Consider the following 23,997-nt stretch of genomic DNA (forward strand, 5'->3'; position numbering starts at 1 on the left):
TCTTTTCTTACCCAGGTGATGGTTAAAAAAAAAAAAAAAAAAACTCCAGATGTATGTCCCTGCTTCTTCTCATGCCCCCTCTATAATCCTTTCTCTATATAGTAGTCAGGGCGATTTATATAAAACCTAAGCCAAGCGTTGACCCTGTTCTGCTGAAATCCTCTGTGGTTTCCCTGTGCATTAACCTCAAGCCACACTCTTTGCTGGGTCTCCGAAAACCTGCATAAACTACTTGTGATGTCATCCCCTGCCATCTCCCCCCCACTCTATCAAGCTCCACCTGTCTCCCTATTTCTTGGACTCACCAAGACCCAAGCCTGTCCCCATCCCAGGGTCTTGCCATTTCCTGATACCTTTGCTTGGAAAACTCTTACCTCTACTCTCTCTCTCTCTCTCTCATTATTTTAAATTTGATTTTATCACAGATATTTTTTTAAGATTTTATTTTAAGTAATTTCTATGCCAAATGTGGGGCTCAAATTCATACCCCAAGATCAAGAGTCCCACTCTCTACCAACTGAGCCAGCCAGGCACTGCCGTCACAGATGTTTTTTAAGACTATGTTTTCAAATACAATTATTGTTCAGAAATACTATGTAAAATCATAACCTTTTGCTATGTGACCGCAGTACTTGGCAACCATGTCCAAGTCGGCCTGAGTGCACAGTAAGGTGGGCGGGGAGGGGGGCTCAGGGCTCTTCACTGGGGAAAAACACACCTGGCTGCCCCCCCCCCCCCCACCAAGAGGCCTCTATGGTGACGTATCCTTGGTAACTTTACCAAAATCCAGGTTCTGGACTTCAGTTTTCCCTCGATTCTTTATGTGGCTTTTCTTCTCGCCATCACAGATATCCCTCCTCAGAAAGTGAGGCCTTTTCAGCCACCCAGTTTAAGTTAACCTCCTCCCATCACTTCCTGTCTCCCTGTCATTTTCTTCCTAGCACTTAACCCAATCTGAGGTGGTCATACTTAGTTACCGTATTCCTTTTCAAGGGTTGTCATAATAAACTACCACAGACAGAGTGGCTTACACAACAGAAAGGTCTTTCCAGGTTTATTGAGATATCATTGACATACAGCGCTGTGGAAGGTTAAGGATACGGCCTAATGATTTGACTTACATATATCACAGACTTACGTGGCCGTTTGGAGACGGCCGTCTTCCTCACATGGTCACCACATTGTGCATGCATCCTTTCTGTCGTTCTGTGTGCCCTAATCTCCTCATCTCACAAGTTCACCAGTCAGATTGCAATAGGGCCCCATGCTAATGGCTTCATTTTAACGTAATCACCTCTTTAAAGGCCCTATGGCCAAATCCAGTCACATTCTGAGGTACGGATTAGGACGTCAACATAGAAATTTTGAGAGGAACCCGATTCAGCCCTTAACAATGATTTATTTGCTTTTTCGCTTACCTGTTTACTTTTATCTCCCATACTAGAGTTTCAGCAGTGGTTTATCTTTCGTTCTCAGCTGCAGCCATGATGCTAACCCCATGTCATTTCATGCGAAGTGCTAAGTGTTTGTACTAAAGCAGTGAACAGTCAGTGGTTTTGCATAATTTTTTAATACCTTTCACCACTGTACCCCATTTTTCTGAAAGCTTTTTATCTCCTAAAATGCATTTGTTAAGTTTTTATTAATAGATTTTCCCATGAGATAATCAGCCCAGACCCAAGAAATCTGACATTTGAGTACCTTGAGCAGCTTTGTCAGTCATAAATACACAATTTCTATTAACCTTTTCAAAGTGTTGAAAGTATCTCAAGGATTGCTCCCTCCTCTCTTCCTCATCACCATCTTGTCAGATCCCTGGCATGAAGAAATCCAAGCCGGAAACCCAGTGGATTAACCCTTCTGGGTTTTGCTGCTCTAAATTTCTCTGGTTATGGTACAGTAGGTTGCATCGACTGACCAAAACCTGAAAATGTCACCCTCTATCAGAACCATGTTTTCCCATGTCTGTGGTAGTTAAAGTGAATTCCAGACCCTCTCCCAGTCAGCTTAGCTGAGGTAAAAACAAAGACTAAAAGGAAATCATCCACTTAGCTTAAGAATCCATGGGGAATCATCCTATAAAAAATGATCCATTTCAAGAACAGTAGGTCCCTATTCTTTGAATGCTTTGTCATATCTCGCAGTCAGCAAAAAGTTTTTACAAGAATGAATATAAACACACCCATGGTGCTATAAATAAAGGGCGAATCAGGAGCCAGCTCAAAGGCACACCAACCCACGAAAGCACGGGGGATCACCAGACAGCTGTGCTGGGAAGCACAGCACAGCCCTGGCAATGGAGGTACTGAAGGTTTATAATGAAAGATTTTAATTTTATGTTCAGCCTCACAAGAATCATCACTCCTGCAATTTGTTTGTAAACTTGAGCCTTCACACATTTGATTGCCACAGGAACTAGGACAAAATAACACACACCCACGTAAAAAGAACATACACATACTCTCATATAATTGGAGTTTACATTTTTTTGGGAAAAAAAAACCCAACAACCTCCAGCAACAAAACTCTCTCAACAACAAAAACAAAAATGTGTTATTATAACTGTGATTTGGCATATTCCCAGGGAATAATTTTATTCAGAGTGAACTGGTCTCTTAATTTAGTGACCATACAGTATAAGCCCCAAAGAACCACCGGATGAGGGGTGAAGCACACTCAGCCTTCCAACAGAATCATCCTTCGCTTTATTCAATGTGCAGCCTGGAAGAAAACTTGAATTTGAAATTTGACAAAGACTTCTTTAGAATACTCTAAAAAACGAGCTTTGGGCCACTTGCTTACGCATCCTAGCAGGATAGTGCTTACCAGAAAAAGAAGGGCCAAAAGTCACAAGATCTGTCCAGGCCTTCAAGCATTTTACAGTGTCAGCAGATGTGTTTAAGCTTGCCATCATTTTATTCTAATAAATGCTAGTGGTGTGATTCGGTTTTAAATAAATGGTGAATTTTTATTCTGATCACATTTACTGCTTTATAACGCAGAGCTACCTGTAATCCTATTTGTAGAAACACCCTTCCAGGAATAAGACAAACCCAAGAGTAAATGTGATGGATAAATTATATCCTTATAAGAAAGGAAACTCAAAGTCCCGCATTTTATTAAGCCAGTAACATTTCCAGGTCCCTAAAGCTACTTCTCTGTTTTTGCTGTTTATGGAAGAAAAGCCTATATGCATGAACTAAGGAGAGTGAAGCTTATGTTCTTCTAGGATTTTAGCTACACTTGGCATTAGTGAATTAGTGCAAACTGTCACACAGGACCTTTTCTAATTGTTACACACACAACCCCCCTCTAATTGTTAACGTCTAATTGTTACCTGCTCTTCTCCTTCATCCTGCTCAGAATGAAACAGACCTCCGTATGAATCCCAGTGAACTTGACAAAGTTATCTAACTTCTGAGCTCTTTTCTTCATCTGTAAAAAATGGGCAGAGGGATGTGACTTTCCAGGGTTGTCATAAAGATTACAAAAGCTAAGGTTCTTAAAGTCCTAGACGATGCCTGACACACAGAGGTCATGTGGGGAGGGCTGGCGCCATCCAGCAGTCTTTTGCCACTGCTCCCTTTTCTCTCGATTCTTCTCTTGTCTTTGCCTTCTCCTGTCTTTGCCTTCTGTATGCTTAAGACAGGCAGAGAAGTGGTAGTAGAATCCAGGAGAGTTTATGAGGGGTTATTCCATATTCTTTGCCATTCTGCTACTTGATTAAAGCCTCATGCAGTATGAAAAATTGCAAGTAAAAGAGCTTCACAAATTCATTCATGTCTGTGATTTTGTAATGGGTATGAATCCCCTTGGGCAAGTTAACGAACAGCTCCGGCATAATTTACAGATGTAAGTGTTGAGAGCTAGGAGGAGACAGAGAGGGTCAAGGACACTTGGCCTGGCTCCTCAGGGGAGAAGCAGAACCACTAAAGGGAGTTGCCACCATCCTCTGCCTTCTGCCCAGGGCATTCTGTGCTTGTCGCGCCTGTATTTCAGTTAACTCACTCTTTTGCAAACTTTATGTCTAGGGGTACAGCTCTGTTTCTTTTATTTTTCTTCCGTTTATGTTTGACTTTTTAAAAAAGATTTATGTATTTATTTTAAAGAGAAAGAAGGAGAGAGCGTGAGCAGGGCTAGGCGCAGAGAGAAAGGGAGACAAGCAGACTCCCTGCTGAGCACACACACCCCCCCTTCCACCCCCAGACCTTAGGACCCTGAGATCACGACCTGAGCCGAAATCAAGAGGATCAAGAATCGGTCGCTTAACCACCTGAGCCACCCAGATGCCCCTATATTTGACCTTTTTATGGAGCACATAGAAGTATTTGGGGCAAAGCATGCTCTGAGCTCCTTAGGATTTAGGGAAAAAATGACTTTGCTAAAAGATAATGAATCATGGAGATTCTCAGTAATGAAAACTGCTGAGGTTCACTATTCAGATCTTCAGACTATCGTTGTGTACAATGAGAACATCTTTGTTCAAATTGCAGCAGTGTTCTGAAGTCCTCACAAAATAAAGTATTGTAGGGAAATCCCATGTTAGATTGTCTATCCGTAGGGTATAACCTTTTTCTTCAACCTTGAAGGTGATTTAAAACCCACGCAGATCTTAATTTTCAAGCTCATTCAGAGTGTTTATGATTTCACTTCTGTTTAAAGATGGCAAGACACAAATTCCACTAAATAGATTTATGAAATGCTCTTCTGGGGATCTAACAAATGGACAAAATTACTGTGTTTCTCTTCCATGCCATCCTGATCTCACTGAAGTACTTCTATTCCTACTTTAATGTCACTTGGGGATAAGATCAGGGATGGAAATGTGACAAAGGAAAAAATAACAGTGGGAAACATACAGAGAAACATTTCATGAAAAACCTACCCACAAAGACAAAATAGAGAATTCATCTCCAAATCCCCATAGAATTTTGAAACAGTCAGAACTGGCCATATCCTAGAGCCAGAAGCAGCTTAGCTTGCAAGTCTGAAACATACTAATGCCCCACTGACCCTTTTTCTTTGCCTGCCCAAGACAATCCAACAAATCTTGTAAAGCAATATTTTCCCAACAGGGGGCATGCTAGAAGAGTCCTAAGAGATGCAGACCCCAGTCACCTAGACTTCCTAGTCTCTTTGGCTTCACAATCCAACTCATAGAGTTTATTGAGCAACTACTATGTGCCAGATTGTGACAGCATATCAGGTAAAGTTAGGAATTTAGATGTTTCTAATAGTTCCTTTAAGTGAGGAATACCTGCCACCTTCTGCCCCCCAGATCTTCACTTGGCTGGTGGTCCCTTGTTTTCATTTAGTTCTGAGAATGTCATCTTTTCCAAGGCCTCTGACCATCCAACCTAGAACTGCCCCCGGCCCCCTGCACCTGTCACTCTTCATTTCATTATTTCATTTTGTTTTTATTTTCTTTGAACATTTATGACTACTTAAAATTATCTTGTATACTCATGTGTTTTACTTTTTGGGTATATTAGCTATCTCCCCAGCTAAAATACAAGCCACATAAGAGCTGGGCCTTTTCTGTCCTATCCACGTACTCACCAGGGGCCTGACACTAGTAGGCAAATGAGGGCAAAAGCAGAGTACATACCTACTAAGGCAGTATCATTCAAGCAATGCCACTTGGCCCAGGTGGTCCCCAGTGTCTTCCCCTTGCTCCTTCTGAGGCTGCAACTATGATTGAGGTTTGGGAAGTGCATGGACTAATTCTGGTGAGACACTGAGTTTCAGAGGATGAGCAGGAGTTAGTTGGGTGACAACAGGGGAAAGATAGACCAAAGGAAGAGCTCGCACAAGGGTAGGGACCCTTGAAAGAACTTTACAGAGTCTCAGATTTACAAGTTTTTTGTGCAACTGTAACAGGCATTGAAGGGTGAAGACAAGTAAAAATTTAATGGGGGAAGAAGGAGGAAAATCAAGAAAACAGAGGCCAGACACGGAGAGAGACAAGCGAGGGGATTTGGGATGTGACTGAAACATTTTTAAGCAAGGAAGCAAAAAATACAGTGGCAAAGACTAATCAGAGGCTCCTGAGTGAGTCAAACCTGGGTCCAAGCCCCAGTTGCACTGCTTACAGACCATGTGACCTACTTACTGTCTGTGCCATCTCTAAATCGGTATAAGACTAGAACCCACCTCACACACCTGCTTTGAAGGTTAATGCATGCAAAGTTACTTTGCCTTGTGATAGGCATGTAAAAGTGTGCAATCACTTTACGCTTGGATGATGATTACTGGGGACAGCAAAATTGTTTGTACATTTTAGAAAGAGCCCTCTGGAATCAGTGAAGACTAGATGTGAAAAGCTTTCAGATCTCATGACCTGAAAAACAGTTCATTCGTTTGTTTCTTTAAAACTTTATTGAAGTATAGTTGGTGCACAACAAACTGCACATTTTAAGTATATTATTTGACAAAACATTTTAAGAGTATTTGGAGACCAAATAAGAAAGTTAATTTATAAAAAAATATGTAACGATGATGACCTACTTTCGACTATTTCAAAAGAAATTGTTTCAATGCCAAAGAAAAGTTGGTAGAACATTCTCTACAAACAAAGGGCAAATGTTTAGATTGGAATATATTACTTTATGGAAAAACTTACTGCATTATTTTCAACAGTTTCCCACAGATCAATGAAAACTCTATCCTGCATTGGTGTTTGCAACCTCTGACATTCAGACTTTATTAGAGGGTGTGAGCCTGGATGCAGGGAGGCAATCTGGGGGGCAGTTGGTTCCAGGAAGAACTTGTGAAGAAATGGACCAAGGTTATGGGAATGGGCATGGAGACGGGGGTGACAGATTCGAGAGATACTTAAGAGGACAGAATCAGTAGGAATTGGATATTGGAGGTGAATGATAGAAAAAGTCAAGGATGGACTATGGGAAGAAGGAGGTGCAACTCAGGAGGAGGAGGAGGTTTGGTGGAGAAGCATCTGATGCCTTTTGGTTTGTAACGTGTTAACTTGTGAGTTTCTGCGGGCTATCCTAGTAGCCAGGTCTAGCGGGCAGTTGGGATGCATGGATCTGGAGCCCAGGAGAGCAGTCTATACTTGACAAACAAAACTGAGCACCATCAGGTTCAGGGAGGTATTTGAAACCCCTGGAGTAGAGGGTGTGCAGAAGGGGGAGGGAAGAGCAGGGTAAGAAGAGCCAGTGGTATTTTCTTAAGCTCCCCTGACCCAGGGAATTTTAATAAGCAGTCAGGAGAGAAAAGCACCATAAAAAGTGGCAGGTGAGATATTAAACTTTGATAGGAACACCTCATATTTGTAGAGGGATTTTAGTTTATAAAATTCTTCTGCATATATTGTCCTATTGAATTTTTGCAATCATACTCTGAGGTGAGAGGTACACCCACCCAGGTAAGGAAACCAAGACCAAAATCAATATTTAAGGATCAGATACGGCAGAGAAATTGGGCAAGAAGATGGAGAAGGAGCAAAGTCGTAGTGGGAAAACCTGGGAAGGGTGGTATTGTTGCAAACTGCGTGTCAATTTTTTAAAAGATAATGATAGTGAACGTTTCTAGAGTGCCTTTTTATCTCTCAGACATTGTGCTAAGTGCTTCACAAACGATTTCATTTGGCCCCGAGAACAACCCTCTGAAGAAGATACCATTATTAACCGTATTTTACAGCTGAAATGCTCACATTTAGCTCAGATTAAGTAAACTTGTTCACAATTCTATGAGGGGTACAGTTCGAATCTAGGCCCCCCAGGTCTGGTGCCAGACCCATCCAAGAGCGAGGGAGCAGCCAGTTATGTTAAGGACTCAGAGAACTGGTCAAGGACAACCAGGCCTGAAATGTGCCCACGGTATTTGGCAGTTCAGTATCTTAGCTCGAGAGTCTGGGGGAAGTGGGAAGGAAAGCAAAAAGGACAAATGCCACACTGATGTGGATAGGGCTGCCATGTGGGGTCTTGAAAAATGTGTGTCACCTCCATTACAAGAAGCATCACTCCTCTGGGGTTGTGACAGCCCCTTGCCGCAGCCCTGAGTGAGGGTTAGACGGAGTACACAGGACATACTCCTGTATACTTTAGAGAAGCTGATGTTAAGGGAGAAACAAGAGAGGGTAGGAGTTAGAAAGAGTACTGAGCCTCTTTTGTGTTTTTTAAGATGGGAGAGATGTAAGCATATTACCATGGTAAAGAAGAGCTTCCTGGGACAGTCCGAGCCTCCCCGTAAAATTGTCAAACATGCCCCCTTTCCTCTCGCTTTTCCTGGTTAGGACAACATATTATACGGTCACCCTAGGTAGCAGAACCTTGAGAGGGAGAAGCAGAAGAGAGAAGCGTTGTTTGTTGGAACAAGGTTCTGGAGACAGAGGGAGTGGCTCTGGGCAAGTAGGAGGCCATAGGAAAGAGGGCCATAGGGCCCCCCCCGCCCTCCCCCAGCAGCAGGAGAGCGATGAGGTAGGAGTAAGCGTGGATGCTAATGGGTCAGGGGCTGGATATAAATTTGTGAGATTTCTTGCTTGACTTTTTACTCTGTGAACTGAGCGGCCAAGGGGTCACAGTTTAGTGTTCACATTCATGCTCAATTTGCTTTTCAGGCTGTTCGCTATGAGGCCAATCTTTTCCCATAGGTATTTCCAATGGTCTCCATAACAAAAGGCAGACAGTGTGGAGAGATCTGAGCTGAGCATGAACCACTAGCTGAAAACACGTGCCCTAAGAGAAGGTGATTTAGTCGTGCTACTATGGCCCATGAAAATGTTAGCACAACAGCATAATACCGTGAGACAAATCTACACCACGAATGCTTAAAAGCATCTATCCTATTTCACTGTCATTACAATAGCAGCTTATTATTGAGAGCTTATTATGTGCTAGGAAGAGTTCTATTTTAAATCTATATTTTCATGTAATATTATAAATGTATGCACTTTTCTATTTTTATGACTCCCCCATTTTTTAATTGATGAGAAAATCCAGTAACTCACCCAAGTTCACACACCTAGTCAATAGCAGAACCAATATTTAAATTCAGGGCTCACACTCATAATATGTTACCTTCCCCCGGCTCTCTCTCATTATAATCTGTTGATTTAAGTTCATTTCAGGTCTTCTCCTTTATCTGTGGCATTAACCAAAGGTTGACATTATGATACAAATGACCACTGACTCCCCTCAAAAGAGATGAAACAGTAATCTGATATAAAGCCTGCTGGCACGTGGGACTAGACCCCCTGTTAAAGAGGGAATCAGTTCCTTGATGGTTGCTAGCCCTTTGAGACGGTCAGGCCCTGGCTACTCTGCAAAGTCTGATCGGCATGCTAGAAGAGGCATGTGCTAACCGGATTATTCAGTTTAGGAAACACGGTCGTGAAATCCAGCCATGTGGGCAGTTGCCCAATAAGGCCTGACTAAAAAACTGAATCAGCGATGACAGAGGCCACTCTCTGGCTGCGGTCGTTCTCCAACGGTGGTGAGCTCCCTGTCGATGTGATGCGCACTGGAAGCGTTCAAGAGCAAACAGGAGGCTTTGGAGAAATGTCTTTGATTCGTTATTCTGCTCTCTTAAATATCAATATAATATGCAACATATTTGTTGATAGACAGTGTCACTGTCTCCCTTGGTGAATAGGAAAACAATTCGAACAGTGTGGGATAATTATGGATCAATCACTCAAAAAAACTAGTGTTAAAAATGACTAATGGTAGAGGTTACCGGGGTAAAAAAGAAATTGAATTTACAGTTCATGCCACAAGATTAGTGGTAAGGAGAGTTTTCTTGCCTACACTGATGGGAATATAGTGCTGATTTAGGATTTTAGTGTTTTTTTTTTTTTAAGATTTTATTTATTTATTTGAGAGAGAGCACGAGAGGGAGAGGGAGGGGGAGAAGCCAACTCCTCACTGAACAGGGACTCCAATACTGGATTCTATCCCAGGACCCTGGGATCATGACCTGAGTCAAAGGCAGATGCTTAATGGACTGAGCCACCCAGGCAGCCTAGGATTCTTTTTAATTGGATAGAGTTTTACTACTTTTGGCATTAAAAAATTTTTTTTTCGTTGAATAACTCTATGATGGTGGGCTGATTTGTATGACAATGAAAACGAAGAATAATGTTGTGCTTTGTGATACCAATTCAATAATACATCTTAAACTTATTTGGTGTGTTTGTCATAAACTAACTCAAAATTATAAAATAATAAGAACCATTTCATCTCTTTGTTTCTTGGAACATCTTGGAGGAAAGTCATTCTTATGCATATTTGAAAATTATAGAGAAAATGTGGCTGCTTCTCAAGAGGGTTCTATTTCTTCACTTGTTAAAAAAGATGGAGACGATATCATCTCTAGGTCCCTTCCAGCTTTAGCACTGGATGCCTCAATAGCGTGAGCAAAAGTAGGGTCAGGTCAGGAAGGAAGGCATTGTGGGACATCAATAGGAGGCAAAACACAAGCACTGCTTTTCTGGTGGCTTATGAATTCTTAGACTGCCCAATTCATATTGCTGTATGTTAGCAAGCAAGCAAGCAAGAGCTAGAAACATGTTACTGTTAAAAAATACAACTTTTGTTTTTTATCAGAAGTGAACTCCAGGCTTCACACAGAAATTGTCTTCTTCTCTGTTGGCATACACTCTTATTCATGGAGAGCAACTGAGCTAAGCCATGAGTATCATTTCTGTGTGAATGAGACACACTTCTAGGTCTGAAGATAATATGATAATGTCATCCCTCATTTAACTGAAATCACAGAAGTAGGAAAGGAATTCTAAAAGTTCATCTCTTCAGTGTAAGCACTGACAAGTTTTTTGGGGTGCTATAATTCACTGTGAGGCTCTGGGGGATACAAAGGTGAGTACAACCCAGCTCTGGCCCTTCAGAAGTTGGTAGCTGCAGTAGGTGGAGACCCATGGCACACACACACACATGGAAAGGTGGATGTAGCCTATGAGATAAATAACAAAGCTGCCGATCTGTAGCAAAACTTGGTGCCGCCTCCTCCAGCCCTGATGCAGTGGCCCAGAGGCTGTGTTATGTCAGTACATTTTTGTAAATAAGAACATAACTTCGGAATTTTATCAAATTGGTATTTGCTCTAAAATGACCCCTCAGGGTTGAGACAGTGAGTCTACAGTCCAGAAGCAAGCTCCCAAATGAGTGGTCTTCTGGGGAACTAGCAGGTGAACCGGAAGTCCTGCCGCTGTCCTTGTGCTGCGTCCCGCATCTCTCTCCCAGGTCCCGCGGGTTGGAGAAAGTACCCATCTCATCCCAAACTGGGGGTGGGTGGGGGGACGCCCCAGCTGTGAGGTAGGCCTTCCGGGCTTAGTCCCACACCCGCCGCAGACATCACTGCATTTGCTGCACTCTTTCTACTTTCTTAAGGTCAGTCCTTCAAAAATGTTTATTTCTTAGGCACAAAAAAAAAGATCAAAATCCTCGAAATACAAAATGAACAACCACAAAGCCCAGGGTTTTTTGGGGTTTTGTTGTTGTTTGTGTGTTTGTGTGTGTGTGTGTGTGTGTGTGTGTGTGTGTGTGTGTGTGTGGTATTCTCATTCACAGGTAGCTTTCTCAGCAGGAAAAGAACTTGGCTTTGTAGTTCAAGAACCACAGGAATGCTCACAGACTTTGACTCAGTGATAATAGTTTCTGGACTCTCGCCGGAACACGTAATTCAAAATGCGGAAAGATTTATATGCATAGAAACCAAACAATTGGGAGCACATCTTTAAGTCCTCCAAAAAGAAAATGATTTCCTACACTGTAGCAAATGGATGCAACAGAATAGCATGCAGTACTTAAAAGTGAGGAATAGGAAGGTTAGGTAGCCATTTGTAAACACACACACTTGTTTTTGTGTTTAAGAAATGAATTTTCATTTAATATTTACAAGAAAAATGTATGTATACATAAATATATGAAGTCACATACACACACAAAAAAAAAAAAACCTGGAAGAAAATACATAAAAAGTGAAAATAGTGGGGGGCCTGGGTGGCTCAGTCATTGAGCATCTGCCTTCGGTTCAGGTCACGGTCCCAGGGTCCTGGGATCGAGCCCCGCGTCAGGCTCCCCGCTCGGCAAGAAGCCTGCTTCTCCCTCTCCCACTCCCTCTGCTTGTGTTCCCTCTCTTGCTGTGTCTCTCTCTGTCAAATAAATAAAATCTTTTTTAAAAAATGTGAAAATAGTTTTTCTAATTTCTTGTATTTCTATAATATTGATATTACTCTTTATTTTAGAAATAGTGGACAACCTGATGGCTTATGTAGAAAGTCATAAGGAATTAAAACAAATAAACAAACATGACTAGAACTAAAACATAAGTTTAACAAGGTCTCAGAATACAAGGTCAACATATAAAACACCAATTGTATTTCTACATATGGGCAGTAAATAATTGGGAAAATTTTTAATTCATTTCCAATAGTGTCTATAATAAATAAAATTCTCAAGAATGAGTTTCATAAAAGACATGTAGAGTGTCTATGTTGAGAACTATTGAACATGACTGAGAGAAATTAAAGAAGACCCAAACAAATGGAGAGGAATATCACATTCACGGAGCAGAAACTCAATAGTGTTAAGATGTCACTTCTTCCCAAATTGACTTATAGAACCCATGGAAACTCAATACCAGCAGGCTGCTTTTTAAAAATAGAAATTGACAAGTCTACTCTGAAATTTATATGGAAATGCTAGGCATCTAGAATGCCAAAACAATCTTAGATGAGAAGAATAGATCTAGAGGACATATACTCCCTGACTTCAAGACTTGGATAGACAAAGAGATCAATGGATAGACCAATGCAGCCGAGTCCAGGAATGGACCTATTCTCATAGAGTCTGCTGATTTTAAGCAAAGATGCCACATAAATTCAATGGAAAAAGAAAAGTCAGTTCTCCAAATGGTGCTGGAACAACTATAAAAATATATAATAATATAAGAGCTGAAACAAAGTAGAAAACAAGGTAATTTCATGACCTGGAGGTAAGCAGGGAGACAGAAGAAAAATTGAAGAAAAATACTGGTAACTAAGACTTTATTAAACTGAAACAATCATGCTTATCAAAAGATACTGTTAAGAAAATGAGAAGGCAACCTACAAACTGGGGAATATATTTGCAAAGGACTTAGTTCTAAAATACCTACAATGGAATAAAAGAAAGTGTCAAGAGGAAGACAAATACTGTATGATCTCACATATATGGAATCTTTAAAAAAAAAAAAAAGCAGAGAGAAAATACATCCTGGACTGAAAGACTTTGTTTTTGTGGGACTTTGTTGGCAGGACGGGGAGTAGTCGAATAAGCACTGTTTAAGGAGTCGGTTCTGGTCTCCCAAGAAACCAGTGCCTTCCTGATCTGTGAAATGAAGAGCTGGGGGTTGGACAAGCTCCAAGACCCTTTAAGAGTTTTTAAATTATGTGGATCCAAGAGGACACACAACAGGACAACTAACCCAAAACATACAGACAAAAGGTACCATTAGACTTTTTTCTCTATCTCTTACTGGACTCTGAGCAAAGGAGAGAAATGACCTGGGAGAGAGTGACTTGGGCTATATCAGAGGTGAGGTCAATGCTCTGGTTGCTAAATGAGCACAATGGGGTGGGCGTCAGGGGTGGGAGAGAGAAGTGTGAAAGATTATTCCTTAAACCACTATTGCTGTGGCCAAGGGCCACCTGGACAAATCACCGTATCTTCAGTTTATCAGTTCTATAAAGGAAACTTGATGGGGGGAAAAGGAGTTCCCTCCTTGGACTTGAAGGTATTTGGCTTACATAGTGTCTCTACTGTGGTTGTACATGAGAATTATGTGGGGGAGCTTTGAAAAATACCAGGTCCAGGTCCAGCCCTGGAAAGTCTGTCTTAGTTGTGCTGGGGTAGGGATCAGGCATCTGTCTTTTTAAATGGCTCTTTGTGACTCTTATGAGGACCATATTAAGAATCTCTGGTTACGGAAGTATAGTGTTAGAAGGGCGGGCCATATTTGCAGTGTGTGTGTGTGTGTGTGTGTGTGTGTGTGTGTGTGTGTGTGTCGGGGGGGGTGCTCCTGGGAGTAAAATTAAGTCAGCCAGAGTGTCCCATCTATTTCCTTGATTTACACAATTTAATTCTGTTCTTCAGATCCCAAACTCCTTCAGATCACAATTCTCAAACCAGAAGAACACACACATTCATTCTGCTCCGGAAAGAGTAAAGACTAAAGGGGGGAAAGCCCATTACTAAATCGGTAAGCAAATTTTCTCTACTTTGGGAGAAAAGACCTTGACCAGTTGTGGCAGGGAATTAACATCTCTTGAGACCCCTTCTATGTTGGGGGTCTTTATATGGGTATTAGGGGGCTTCATGTAGATTTTCTCAAGAGAAAGAAATGTCTAATCTTACAAAATGAAACTTTGAAATGATTCTTCCACTGCAACTAAAGAGGACAAGGCCAGCCTTGGGCAAAGTTGGACAGAGGTGGCAAAAGTTGTCTTCAGAGCTGAGCTTCTACTTTCAGCAATGCTGTTGGGTCTGTGCCCCCTTGCCCCCAGCCCCTTTCCCCCAGGCATTGTTGCAGACCTTTCTCTGCCTCTTGTGGCATTTTCCTAGTCCCAGATCTTTAATAACTGAGACTGGATGGAATAATGAGATAATCCACCCAAGTAATACTTGATTAAAGGTTACTGGTCTCACAGAAAGTAATACTTCTGTCTAGTTAAAATTCATGAGTTTCCTTGAGAAGGCCCTTAAGGAATGATCCTTAGATAGAAATCATTTCAGACCCCTTACACGGCAGATGGGGGAGATATAGTTTTAACGGCTTCATTGAGATACAATTTACATATCATAAAATTCACCCATTTTGCGAATACCCGAGAGGTGGAAGCGACTCACATGTCCATCAATGGATGGATGGAAAAACAAAATGCGGTACATACGTACAATGGAATATTTATTCAGTTTTGAAAAGGAAGGAAATTCTGACACATGCTATAACATGGATGAAGATATTACGTTAAACAAAATAAACCATTCACGAAAGGACAATTACTGTATGATTCTGCTTATATAAGGTAACAAGAGGAGCCAAATTAATAGAGACAAAAAATAGAGTGGCTGGAGGGAGGAGGAAGTGGGGAGTTGTTCAGTGGGGATGGAGCATCAGTTTTGCAAGATGAAGAGTTCTGTGCACGGATGGTGGTGATGGCAGTACCACAGAGTAAATGTATAGAGTGCCACTTAATTGTGTACCTAAAAAAGGTTAAGATGGTCAATATTAAGTGTCTTTTACCAGAATTATAAAATAAAAAAATAGATTCGCCAATTTAAAGTGTACAATTCAATGGTTTGCAGTATACACACAGAGTTGTGCAACCACTGCAATAATCTAATTTTAAAACATTTTCATCACCTGCCCCTCGTCCCCCCAAAACCTTCCACATACCCATGAGCAATCACTTGGGGAAGATATTTTTAACACGCCATAGGTGTCATTCAACACTCATAGACTCTTAGAAGCCACCTGAGAGATTTAGTCCTACCACCTCAGATGAAAAAGTTGAGGGTTAGATAGGCAAAGTGTCTTGGCAAAGGTCACATGACAGTTCATGACAGAGCCAGGTCCTTTGGTTTTCTGGGAAGTTCTTTGTCCTGCTACAAAAATGCTGTCCCTTCCTTTCTTCAAACTGATGCTTACGGTAGATGAATAGTATCAGGAGATACTACTGTTGTCTGCTGAGGACAACTGCGCTCTTCCCTCAGCCTCCCTTTGCACCTGCCCAAGTTAGGAAGCAGAGAGTAAAAACAGTATAGTGGAAAAATTCGAAACTGTGTTCGGGAATGCTCCCTGATACTTTAATTCTGCTAGGGAGGAGCTATAACAGGTTTTATAATGAGAATCATGTCTCAGCCTCTCTTAGAAGAATGACTGGAAACACAGCTAGGTGCAGTGATTTTACTTTTGAAGGATGTGCCTTTTGTAGTGGTGGCAGGGGTAACTGGCAGCAAATAACAACGTCCTGTGTCAGCACTGCCAAGGTCTTGGGCTGGCCGGGGTGGTCACGACGCCCCTTGCTGTCTGGCTGTTGGGAGAGCTGAGGGGAAGTGGGAGCTGGAGTTTCTCTAAGTCCTGTCCTCTTCTGCTTCCAGTAGCATGTAGGCCCAGCACAGGCTTGGCCAGGGCAGTCACTGGATAAAAGGTGGGGTTAGGGGAGTGATAGATAACTAACTTTGCCAGTGAAAGCCTTCCAAATGTGTTCCAATGTTCCTTCTGGACTCATTGGTCAATTGAAGCATTTTCAACTGCCCTTATTTCCAGGAGGGCTGGTGGGGAGGGCTCTATGGACGTTAACGATGGAGAATGAGCAACCAAGTACCAGAGGCCATGGAAAATCATGTTGTGGTAGATTTGGAAATTTCTAGACCAAGTCCTGAGCCTAATTGTGAGATATGGGCCTTTCTTTCTCTCTCTCTCTCTTTTTTTTTCCTTCTGTCCTCTTGTTTCTCTGTGAATTTGAGCTATCCTCCTCCTTCCTGGTTATCACCCTAACTCACTACAGGCTGATGGAGATCCCTAGGAGTGCTTGGAATGTCTTCATCCAGGCTACTCAAGAGGCGAATACTCTAAACGTCCTGTGAGCTTCCATCCTAATGAGACAAACCTGCCTGGAGAGACTGCTGTGGGGAATGACATAGGTTTCTAGACAATGAGTTCCCTGAGGACAGTGTCTGGATTATTCCTTTTTAAGCTCCTGGTACCTAGCAGAGTGCCTGGATCATGTGTTTGCTCAATGAATGAGTAGTAACATTTCCTATCAGGTGATGCATTATTATTTACAAAGTGATTTGTTTCCCATGCATTAACTCATCCTTGCAACTGCTCCTACCTTACCCCTGGAAGGTAGGCAAGACTGTTTTACAGATGAGGTCACAAAGCTGTAGGTTGGTTTTCAGACTCTAAATCTGTTGGCATTCTCATACAGGTGTCTAATTTAGACTGCCCTTGCTAAAATATTCTGCCAAAGCCCTGAGAGATCTGAATATGGATTCAGATAGACATTGGTGGTTTCTGCATTTTGTTCCTAAATTTGGAATAGACGTATTCTTCATCTAAGTCTAGTCTCACCCATAGTATGATTTTGTGCTATTTGCTAATCACTGTGGGTGTGTAGGTTTTTTATTACATTTTGAATTAAATAGAATTTAGGGACTAGCCTGGTAAACTGGTGAATCCCCATGTAGTTTGTAGCAGCTATTTCCTGATATAGATTTGGCATGATATACTATTGTACCTAACACAGTTTTTGGTAATTTCAATTAACTAGATTGTAGCTTTATGGCCCTAGGTCTTCAAGAAACACATGTTCAAACATTCTGCCTGCTTAATGAGATCCTTGTTCCTGTTGAACTTCTACAACCTTATTGGAAATCAATGATTGCTTCTGATCTTCCAAATGTAATGTTGAAAAGACCTATTTGAAATCACTGTATAAAATGCTTTGAGATTGCAGGATGTGGAGAGCGTGCTGTCATTAAAATGAATGATTCTGCTTGGAAGTAAACCGTATTTTCAGTCTGTATGTGTATTGTGCATGAGGGAATTTCTCTGTCCAGAATTATTTTCTCCAAATAATTCGCACGCTCACAGCACTCCGGGTAGCGGGTATCACCTAACTCCTGGGCTGCAGCTTGGCTAAAGCGAGCAGTTCTTTCCTAGCAACTGTTGCTAAGAGGGGCGTGGCTAGGGAGTCCAGCGAGGACGCGTTAGGTCGCCCCCCCCCCCCCCCCACGGCGTAGACTACACTTCCCATGATGCTCGAGGGTGGTCTCCGTAGTGACGCACCGGTGTCCGCGGAGGGGAGAGGGAAGGCGGGGGCGGTGGCGGCGGCTGCGAGGAGGGGCAGTGTTCTCTCCGTGTCCCCGACTTGCGCTCAGGAAGCAGCCGCCGTCGCCGCCATGTTGGCTTGAGAGGCGATGACAGGAGGCGGCTGCGGCGTTTGGGACTGAAAAGTGGAGGAGGAGGAGAGACAAAGCTCCGAGAGGAAACCATTCCCGGGCTGAGGAGAGGGAGGACCCGGCCTCTTCCGGGGACCAGCCGAAGTCGGCGTCGAAGGGGAGGGGAAGGTGGCGACGCGGGGAGGCGGAGGCAGGAGAGGAGCGCCGAGAAGCCGGAGACGATGCGCCCCGAGACCCGCCGCTGCCCGGAGGCGCCCGCGGCCTGAGCCCCGAGGGGCTGTGGGGTCTCCCGCCCGACCTGAGCGCCCCGCGCCCCCCGCTCGCCGCCCCGGGCTTTCGCTTCGGCTCCCAACTAGTTAAATGCCCTTGAGCGCGGGTTTCCGCGGCCCGGCCGCCAGCCCCGGCAGCGCGAGTTGAGCTGTTTGCCCCGCGCCGTCCGCCGGCGCCGGCCCCAGCGCGGCCGCCACTCACTGCTCGCGCGTCCATGTGTAGCCACATAGTTATCTATGTACATCCACGCCGGGGCATTTTCTTCCTGCTTAATGAGGACTTGACTCGGGAGCAAGTGTGAATCACTGCCGGGCTGGGAAAGGAGGAAGGCGATTTAACCCCCTCCCACCCCGCTCCATGTCCGTGTGTCACTCGGCTCGGTCTACCTGGCGCGGCCGGTCCTGGGGCTGCTGCTGCCGCCGCTGCCGCTGACGACGACGGGGGCTGCTGCTGCTGCCATCCCGGGAGTTCTCTCCGGCACCGGCCACACAGCTCCTGGGGTGGTTCTCTTCGCTCAGAACCTCGGCCAGCCCGGCACTTTGGCTCCGAAATAACTTATTTTTTGGAAAGCACATCACGAACCAGTCAAGATCGTTAAGGCTGATTGCTGTACCTTGAAAACTTTTGCTCTTTTTTGTTTGTTGTATTTTTTTCCCCCGGTAAACATCTGGGTGTATATCAAACGGCAAGATGTCCAGTAATGTTCCGGCAGATATGGTAAGTGAAGGATGAATTATGACATTCTTTGATTTAATTGTGGTTTCCAATCTTATTTAATCAGGATGCAGGCGTGGGGTGACGGTTTGCAGGGGACTGTTCAAAAGCCACGGTGCTGGGAGATTTGGAGAAGTTGGAGGTTCTCGTTCCCCCTCTTAGGAAGTACCTCTTTTAATATGGCTTTTCTCATTCGGTTGTGTTTTCTAAATCATTAAAGACAGTGGAGAAGTAGGGAAAATGTGGCAGTGTAGCTCGAAGTGGAGAAAATATCTCCCTCTTTGCCAGAAACCTTTGAACATTTGTATCTTAAAGCTTCTGAAAACGTCAGTGACAAGTAGGCAGAGCTGAGGACGGGTGTCCCTACTACATACAGAGGTAGACAGGGAAACCGGAATCTTGTTCTTTGATACGAAATCGTTAATGCAGTAGATACAGACTTGGTGTTTTCAAGAGAAGGGACGTGTATGTCTTCAAGAAAAAGTCTCCTAGAATTTGCCGTGAGCTTTTCGAAATGTCTGGGTGAACAACTATGGCAACAGAAATATTAAGATGTTTTGGAATTTTCACAAATCTAGACCTACCGTATATTGGTACTACTTGTGAATTTCCAGGACTTTTTGTACCAGATATTTAGTACTACATCATTGGACTTTTAAAAGCTAATAAAACACAGTATTGAGCCTTGGTCTTTGAATGTTGAGATCTTGAAACAAAAAGTACTCTTGTTTATTGATGCTTTTCTTTCTGTTTTTAAAGGTTAATGTTTGTTAATGTGAGTCTGTTGACAGGAATCCTGTAGGCTTACAGTGCCGGGAGGTGGTGGGTTTGTGTGAGTTGAAATTACACTTTGCAGTCCTAGGGACAAACATAATGCAATTAACAGGAAGATTAAAGATCTTGTTTATGAAAGAATTGAAGTTAGCATAACATTAGGATTTGAGTGTTCGTGTATTCCAGTGAAGAAACAAAATTGAACTTTGCTGATTAAATTTTAAAAATGTCAGATGTTTCTGTAGGAGCGAACCTCACAGACTTAAAAGACAAACCTAAATAGCTGTAAATGGCATATTTTGACCTTGGTTTAAAGCCATTTTGCTTATGTTTGATTTGCCATTTGATGTACTGTTTTAATGTATAGGAACCACAATGTTCAGTCTGTTGTGTGGCCACACAGCAACTTAAACTCTCCTTCCTGGGTCTTAAAACTCTTGCATTGTCCCTTTAGTTTTCCTTTCTCTCCTGGTGTGCACACGGGATAATAGTCTCCTACCCGTTTAAGGATAAGCTGGACATGGTTTCCTCTACCCTACTCTTGAAGTTGCCTGGAAAGGTGTCTGGACTGAGTTGGAAAATGCTATTTCCCGTCTGATGAGTATTTTTTTGGGCTCATCGCTTCCAGCAAAGATTTGTTCTCCAAAGTCTCCATTTTTTATCGTCATGCACGGTGCAAGATATGTTCACTCTATTCTGTCATAGAAATTGTAATGAAATAGATTTGTGTCCTTAAAACAGTGCCACTACTTTCTTTAGGCCCAGTGTTGAAGTAAAGCTGGAATGTGCGTAGCATCAGTTACAAATTGAAATGATTTGGGGAATACCATTTCCAAGTCAAAAGAAGGTTTTGGAAGCTAATGTTCGGATTGGGGAAACGGGAAGTAGTGGCAAGGTTTTATTAAGAGGTGCAATTAAAAAATACAACTATTTCTGTTTTAGACTGTATTTTAAGGCCTTGATTCGGTGGTGCTTTGAGATCCCTTGATTAAAGGTGATATGCAAGGGCAAAGCAGTATTATGTAATAAACATATAATGCCCTGATGATGCTGTTTCAGAGTATGTCTAATCTACAGCTCAGATTAGATTGTTCTGAGTATTTTTTATGTTTCATTTTCTAACTGCTCAACTTCTTGGAAGTCTTGAGGTTTTTTTTCCAATGTCACAACCTCTTAAACCTTCATTTGCTATTACTTATATTGCATTTTTGCTTAAAAAGTGCCTTTATTTGGTAAGTGCCTACAATTCTCAACTTTTTGAAATATAACATGATAAATACGGTTAGAAGTTGTTGATTAAATGCTTTGTATTTGTTAAACTCTTCATATTAATAATTGACAGTTTGCATTTACACTAATGACTTAAAGTGAGAACAGTTTCACCACTTTGAATCTTGAACAACCTTAGCTTCCCTACCCCCCATCTCCTTCCACAAGCTGACATTTCTTTTGCAACAAAACTCCTAATTGATTAGTATATGTACTCTCCTAAGTATGAATACATACATTTTTGCAAGGTGTAGTAAAATGTTTAAGTTTCTTAGTGGTGTCAGCTAGTCTGTGCTATGTAGAAACAAATGTTACCCTCTTTTACATGTTAATGGTGCTTGGCCTTGTATAGGAAAATCATAGTTGGGAGATAAGGTGGGGCAGTGAAATTATAAACTCTGTCATTTTTTCATTAGAGATAATTCATTGTTGAGCTACAGTAATTGCTAGATCAGTTGATGTTTTTGGTAAAGTCTTCATATAGCAATGATTGTGACTGACTTTAAAACCGATTTTTTGGCATCTTTTTTTGTTTTGTAAATATAACTCACATTTCAAATTTATTTCTAAACATTTAGTAAATTTTTGTGTTTACCATAAGGAATCTCTTTTTATAATCTGAATTTAGTAAGTTGATCTTTTTGGAGGGGGAGTGGCACCCCTAGTGAATGGATTTGCTGTACTCTTTAAAAAAATTTACAGTTGGTACTTTAGCAATTAACATTCTGTAAATATGTCCTTTATATAAGTGTATTTACATAAAATATTCGTTTTCTTTTGCTAAAAGGGATTGCGTTTGAACTAAGAGATATACTAACATTCCAGTGTAATAACTTACTTGTGGGAAAAAAACCCTAAAAATATCTGAACAGAATATCATTGTAATACATTGTATTGAAATGATTCATTTCCTTTTTTTTTTTCCCCCAGCCCAAATCATAATTCATGATGGGGCAGTATTCATTGTTGATAATTGTAGGATGAATTATGTTAATGACTGTAGGTTTTCTGAAAGAAAATGTTTACTCTTTCTGTTAATCTTAAGGCCTAAGGCTGGATAGATAAGGTGGTGATTTTGTTTTCTGGACTGGGAAAATTATCAGGAAATAAATTATTTATATGAGTATTATAGAAAACATTTGAGCTACTGTTTAGAGCTTTGGACTAAAATTATATTTTATGATATCTATAAAATTGAAAGACCTACCTAGGAAAGAAATTGACAGTGTGAGAAAAATAGCAAAGCGATTTTGGTATTTGAAACATTTTATCTTTTTAAGCTATCAATATAGAAATTGTAATAGATATAATAATTTTTAGTCTGGGGTTAAATAAGATATGGATAATTTGAGTTTTTTCAGTGCTTAATGATTATTTTTATTGCAATGTTAGATCTCTTTTATTTGTGGAGAAATATGGGAGCCCTCTGGTGGACAGGAAATTAGTAAAACGAATTTCCTTTCAAAGTGAACTTTTATCACTTTTCCAAGTTAAAGTAAAATGACAGATGTAGTGTATATCAGGGGAAGATGTCATGCTAGAAAAAGGTACAGACAAAAGAAAATTTTTAACTTTGAAGAAAGAGTATATTAAGATCTAGTGTCCCAAATGCTCTCTTTACTTACAGCTTCTTTTAATTTTTCTTTATTTTGCTGGAGCTCTTATTTCAAGTATAAGTGGGGAAGTTTTATGAAGCTAAAGTGTAGATAAGTACGTTTACATATGTAAGTATGTAACAACAAACGGTTTAATAAATAATGTATCTCAAATGGCATGTTCTTCTAAATTGTTTTTATTTGAATATGTCTGACATTTGGTGTTCTGAATTAGACATTTTTCATTAAGAAAGCAAAAGACGGGGGCGCCTGGGTGGCTCAGTCGTTCAACATCTGCCTTCGGATCAGGTCATGATTCCAGGGTTTTGGGATCGAACCCCACATCAGGCTCCCTGCTCAGAGGGAAGCCTGCTTCTTCCTCTCCCCCTGCTGCTCCCCTTGTTTGTGCTCTCTCTCTACATCAAATAAATAAATAAAATCTTAAAAAAAATTTAAAATTAAAACAAAACAAACAAACAAAAAACAAAAGACAATTTACCTCAGCTTTGAATGCCTTCTCCTATCTGGCTCTAAATCCTACTCCAACTCATGTCCCTCTCCTGTGAAAACCGCTTTTAGTTCATTTCTAGCTCTCAAGTGTGAACCATTTTCTGTCAGTGTGTTTGAGATTCTTCTTATACAGTGTCAAATTTATATGGATATGTGTCTTATATTACATCTCCCATGATTTTTAAAACACATTTAAAAGCCAGTGAGTGATTTTCTTGACTCATAGAGCACTATTACTCATAGAAAAGTAAATGTTGTTCCATACTACTACTACTGATTATGGTGTTAAATATGAAGTATATGATGTCTGCTTCTGTTACTACTTTGAATATCAAAAATGTATTTTTAATATTAAGGCTAGAAATTCTTTTAAATTGGTGATTGGTTAATGATGGCTCTAATTTTCTTAATATGGAACAGTAAATATGTTGTAGGAAACTGAAGTATATGCTTCTTAAATATATTCTTTAAGAATTCCTCTCATTCTGGGGGAAAAACCTGAAAGTGACTGTAGAATTCATGGTAACTGGAATCCCTGAGGAATATCATTCTGAAACAGTAAATTTTCTGAATACATGAAGGTTATTTTGGAAATACCCCAATCTAACAAGTTGGACTACTCTCCTATTTACTTCAGTGTGATATACTGCACATAATTTAACTTCTTTTTGATGACCTAGAGCCATAATTTGAATAATATTGATTCAGTTCAATGTATGTTCTTCATTGAGTACTTCTCTGTGTAACATGTCATTATTCTATAAGCTACAACTTCAAACCCTGAGCATCTAATACAGATTGTGAAGCTTTATGCCCCTTCACTAGGTCAGTAATTTACAAAGTGACATGAGGCAAGTCAGTTGAGATGTGAGAATAAAAATATTAGAATTTCTGTTTATTTATTTTATGCTCCAAAAAGTGGGAGCTTTCGTATTAATATA

General features: G+C 41.3%; 1 protein-coding gene and 1 long non-coding RNA gene across 3 annotated transcripts in view; both read left to right on the plus strand.

The window, feature by feature from the left end:
• The first annotated feature begins 13,290 nt into the window (after window positions 1–13,290).
• LOC113920979 lies at window positions 13,291–17,514 on the plus strand. Of its 2 annotated transcripts, none has more exons than XR_003519463.1 (3): window positions 13,291–13,463; window positions 14,112–14,217; window positions 17,301–17,514. It is a non-coding gene; the product is annotated as an uncharacterized LOC113920979 (long non-coding RNA). The 2 variants fall into 2 exon arrangements; XR_003519462.1 differs by having other exon boundaries at window positions 17,315–17,514.
• A 1,265-nt stretch (window positions 17,515–18,779) lies between these two features.
• The window catches only part of UBL3 (ubiquitin like 3), a 67,552-nt gene continuing 62,334 nt past the window's right edge, over window positions 18,780–23,997 (plus strand). The window contains exon 1 of the mRNA XM_027590221.1: window positions 18,780–18,911. Within this exon, the coding sequence (XP_027446022.1) occupies window positions 18,885–18,911 (27 nt within the window). The 5' untranslated portion in view covers window positions 18,780–18,884. The remainder of the gene's footprint in view (window positions 18,912–23,997) is intronic.

Source organism: Zalophus californianus, chromosome 3 (genome assembly GCF_009762305.2).
Source record: "Zalophus californianus isolate mZalCal1 chromosome 3, mZalCal1.pri.v2, whole genome shotgun sequence".
Lineage (NCBI taxonomy): Eukaryota > Metazoa > Chordata > Mammalia > Carnivora > Otariidae > Zalophus > Zalophus californianus.